Raw genomic sequence first — 5,000 nt, forward strand, 5'->3', positions numbered from 1 at the left:
GAGAGAGAGAGAGAGAGAGAGAGAGAGAAACTTTGATTTCCCTAGCCAAAAAGTAACAGAAGAGAATAATGATCATAATTAACAATGAATCCATTAATCTGACCTCACGATTACATCAGAATCCAGATCAACAGCTTCATTTTATTTCCGAGCAGATCTAAGAATAAAAAAAAAGAAAAAAAAAAAAAAAAAGGACAAGCGAAGTGCTTAAGCGTCCCCTACAAGATACACAGCTATAAAGGCTAATTTTCCCTGTGGCTTTCGCTTTGCCACAAGCCCCCCCCCCCCACCCCCTCCCACACACACACACTAATCAGCCAGCGGGTTGCTAGTCAATAACTTTCCCTAATTAGGCAAGGCAGGATTTTCATCAGGTTTCAGCCATTCTACAGAGAACTTGTCAAACTTGCCGCCAACTCGGAAAAGAAACGGAATCTCGCATATCTAATGAGCTGGCGGATGGCAATCGGGGAGGAGACAAGGCCGAATGGGAATTGGCAGGCAGGAGGATAAAGAAGGAGAAAGGGAGGGAAAGAGAGAGAGAGAAAAGAAGAATTTGAAGAAGATGAAGGCTGGATAAAGAAGGAGAAAGAGAGAGAGGAGAAAAAAGAGTCAAGTGAACTGGCGGATGGAAATCAGGGAGGAGACAAGGCCGAATGGGAATTGGCAGGCAGGAGGATAAAGAAGGAGAAAGAGAGAGAAAAGAAGAATTTGAAGAATATGAAGGCTGGATAAAGAAGGAGAAAGGGAGGGAAAGAGAGAGAGAAAAGAAGAATTTGAAGAAGATGAAGGCTGGATAAAGAAGGAGAAAGAGAGAGAATAAGAGGGAGAGGAGAAAAAAGAATCTAGTGAACTGTGAGATGGCAGTCGGGAAGGAGACAAGGCCGAATGGGAATCGGTAAGCAGGAAGATAAAGGAGAAAGAAACGGAAAGAGAGATAATAGGAGAGAAAGGAGAAAAGAAGAATCTGAAGAAGAGGAGAGCTGGATAAAGAAGGAGAAAGGAAGGGAAAGAGAGAGAAAAGGAGAAAAAAGAGAAAGGAAGAATCTAAGGAAAAGGAGAGCTGGATAAAGAAGGAGAAAGAAAGGGAAAGAGAGATAGTAGGAGAGAAAGGAGAAAAGAAGAATCTGAAGAAGATGAGAGCTGGATAAAGAAGAAGAAAGAAAGGGAAAGAAAAAGAAAAGAGAAATGAAGAATCTGAGTTAGATTAGAACTGGATAAACAAAGAGAAAGTAAGGGAAAGACAAAAGAGAGAAAGAGGAGAAAAGAAGAATCTGAAGAAGAGGAGAGCTGGATAAAGAAGGAGAAAGGAAGGGAAAGAGAGAGAAAACGAGAGAAAAGAGAAAAGAAGATTCTGGGGAAAAGGAGAGCTGGATCAAGAAGGAGAAAGGAAGGGAAAGAGAGAGAAAAGGAGAGAAAAGAGAAAAGAAGAATCCAAAGAAAATGAGAGCTGGATAAAGAAGGAGAAAGGAAGGGAAAGAGAGAGAAAGGAGAAAAGAAGAATCCAAAGAAGACGTGAGCCGAATAAAGAAGGAAAAAGAAAGGGAAAGACAGAAGAGAGATAGAGAGAGGAGAAAAGAAGAATCCGAAAAAGATGGCGGCTGGAAATGGGGAAGGAGACGAAACCGAAAGACTGCCTGACGCTTTCCCCTTTCTTCGTAATGAAAGGAAGAGGAAATGAGGGACAAAAAAAAAGTGAAAAAAGAAATTAAAAAAGGGAAATCTCCTCTATCTCTCTAGAGGAAAGGAGAGCAGTGTCTGTTGAGGGAGGAAGAGAGATGAGGGAGGAGAGGAGGGAGGGAGAGTTGGAGAAAACGAGGGGGTGGAGGGAGGGTGGAAGGGAATGAACAAGGGAGAAAGAATGAAAGAGAGAAAGGGAATGGGTAGAGAAGGAATGAATGTAAATTAAAGTGGAAAGATATATATGTATATATATACATATATATATATATATATATAGAGAGAGAGAGAGAGAGAGAGAGAGAGAGAGAGAGAGAGAGAGAGAGAGAGAGAGAGAGAGAGAGAGAAAAAAAAGAGAAAGAGAGAGAGACGAAGAACAAAAACAAAGAAAAAAAAACTACCCTACCCTATCCCCTTAACCCCTCTAACCCTTCCCTTACCCCCCCCCCCCCCCCAAGCCCACGACCGCTTACCGAAGACGGTGAGGAAGCCGGACCTGACGAGCGTCTTGAACTGCGGCGCCTCCGTCAGAACCTCGCACTTGTACCTCCCGGAGCTGTCCACGGTGATGCCCTTCAGAGCCACCTTCTGCGAGTCGCTCCTGTCGGTCTGTCAGGAAAGAGTTAGAGGGAGAGAGACGAAGAGAGAGAGAGAGAGAGAGAGAGAGAGAGAGAGAGAGAGAGAGAGAGAGAGAGAGAGAGAGAGAGAGAGAGAGAGAGAGAGAGAGTGAGAAAGACAAAGAGAGAGAGAGAGAGAGAGAGAGAGGGGGATAGAGAGAGAGAGAGAGAGAGAGAGAGACAGACAGAGAGAGACAGAGATAGAGAAAGGTAGCATGAATGATGTGCTTTTTCTATACTGTGTAGGATCAGAAGGATTTTTATCGTTTTTATTTTCCTTATTTACGTTTTTGAATTGTTGTTGTTTTTAAGAGATGAAAGGACTAACGTTTTTAATACACAGTATTAAGTCATACTATTATCAAAATTACAATAATACTATGATTAAACATATTAGTATTTTATAAGAATAAATTAATAAAAGTAAATGGATAGCTGATAGATGAAATTGCCAAGTGAGTAATTAAATATTTCAGTACACTGATATATACATATTTTGTGTACATGTACACACACACACACAGATACACACACAGACACACACACACACACATACACACACACATACACACATACACACGCGTGTGTGTTTGTGTATGTATGTATATTAGAAAAGCAATTGATATCTAAATACAATAAGAATCGGCAAATAATAAATGCTTCCATAGCTACTAAAAAGAAACAGAAACCTACACATAAATCTAACATAAATCGAACACAAACTTTCCAAGAACCGAGTTTCTATGTTGGATCATAATACCCATCAATTGCCTAATTCAATCTCCGTGTGCATCGGAATTCCTACAAATGCAATAACTCCCAAATCAACAGCAAATTTCACATCTTGACACTGGAAGAGGTCAGCTACCAAGCCTATCTATTTACCTTTCCTTAGATAATTTAGAAGGGAATTTTATGAACTGGGTTATTATTATTATTGCTTTTTATTTATAATTATAGAAGAGTGATGATAATGATGGTGATAACACTCGTAACGATGAAAATAGTAATACAATTTAAAGATATCTTTATTGAAAATGCGAAGAATCGGGTGACCAGGTAAGATCAGGTGAGCTTGGTAACTGACTCCTTGGTGACTAAACATCTATGAAGCCTTCTGTGTGTAAACAAAATCAGTAAAACAAAACCACAATATATTTTCCCGGTATCAGTGAGAAATAATAATTCCCGAGCTATGGCCAACACACCTTTAACATTTTATCACGGTCTCTTAGTATCTTTTTCACGTAATCATCGGTGCATTTACAGTATTAGACTGTTTGACATCATTTCCTATGAATCGTGTAAGAACCGTAGAGAATAGATATGTACCCCTTGTTCAGACATATTGTTTTCTAATTTAAGCCGCCTATCGGCCATATACTCAACTAATCGTGCTTTAAACAAAGAACGCTTAATGCGAGATCAAAGTGCACCGCGTCTATATTTTAATCCATAGTAATCCACGCACCACGAGTATTTGTCCAGTAGCGACAAATGACAGAGTATAGATACGCTAATTAAGGACTGTTATCAAGTTGCTACAGGTATATGAAATGAGTAATTGCATACGTATAAATGACATCCCTAACATTACTTACGAAATTTATAAAGTAACGGCGGCGACTGCCTAAGTATACAAACCAAAATACCCACAATTTAACCCAAACACGCACACACACCCCACCTTTAAAACACCTACTTACATCAACGATAACCCCTTTCTGCTCGAAGTCCTGCTTGGAGGGCCAGTCAGCGGGAACGAAACGGTAGAACTCCCTCCCTGCTTTGTACCACTTGACCGAGTACAACTTCTCTCCGGCGAGGTCAAATTCACAGGTCAAGGTCACGTCTTCCCCGCGCTCGACCATGGTGGGTACGTGGAACCGGACCCAGCGAAGAGCCGAACCTGAGAAAGGAGAAGAGATGGAGGCTAAGTATAGGGTGGGGTGATAAATAGGGAGAGAGAGAGAGAGAGAGAGAGAGAGAGAGAGAGAGAGAGAGAGAGAGAGAGAGAGGAGAGGAGAGGGAGAAAACAAAGAGAGGGAGTGAGGAGAGAGAGGGGAGGAGATGGAGGCTAAGTATAGGGTGGGATGATAAATAGGGAGATAGAGAGAGAGAGGGAGAGAGAGAGGAGGGGGAGAAAACAAAGGGAGGGAGTGAGGAGAGAGAGAGGGGAGGAGATGGAGGGTAAGTATAGGGTGGGATGAGAAAGAGGGAGAGAGAAAGGAGAAGATAGGAGGGGGGGTGTAGAAGGAGGGATGGAGGAGAGAGAGGGGATGGAGAGTAAGAGGAGGGTGGGATGAGAAAGAGGGAAGAAGAGGGGGGGTTGGAGGGTAAGTATAGGGGGGGTAAGAAAGAAGGGGAGACAAGGAAGGAGAGAGAGAGAAAGAAAAATGGAAGGGAGAAGGATGGAAAGAAGGGGGAGGGAAGAAGGAAGGAGAGAGAGAGGGAAGCGAAAAAGAAAGATGAGTAAGTGTGGAAAGAGAGAGGAAGGAAGAAAAAAGTAGAAGACGGAGGGAGAGAGAAGGGAAAAATGAGAAAGGAAAGAAGGAGAGAGGGAGAGGAACTGAGAAAGAGAAAGAGAGAGTAGATATGGGATGAGAAGGAGACGTTGGGAGATGATAGAACACAAAAGAAAAGAAAACAACATGGAGATATGCAAGAAAAAAAAATACTCAAACAATGATAAGAATAAAATGG

The 5,000-nt window shown here is 41.8% G+C and overlaps 1 protein-coding gene across 1 annotated transcript in view; it reads right to left on the reverse strand.

Annotated features, from left to right (window-relative positions):
- Positions 1-5,000, reverse strand: part of LOC125031499 — a 19,435-nt gene that overhangs the window by 5,562 nt on the left and 8,873 nt on the right. The window contains exons 4-5 of the mRNA XM_047622368.1: positions 4,004-4,206; positions 2,154-2,289 (exon numbers count right to left, since the gene is read on the reverse strand). Of these exons, the coding sequence (XP_047478324.1) occupies positions 2,154-2,289; positions 4,004-4,206 (339 nt within the window). The remainder of the gene's footprint in view (positions 1-2,153; positions 2,290-4,003; positions 4,207-5,000) is intronic.

This window comes from Penaeus chinensis, chromosome 1, assembly GCF_019202785.1.
Source record: "Penaeus chinensis breed Huanghai No. 1 chromosome 1, ASM1920278v2, whole genome shotgun sequence".
Classification (NCBI taxonomy): domain Eukaryota; kingdom Metazoa; phylum Arthropoda; class Malacostraca; order Decapoda; family Penaeidae; genus Penaeus; species Penaeus chinensis.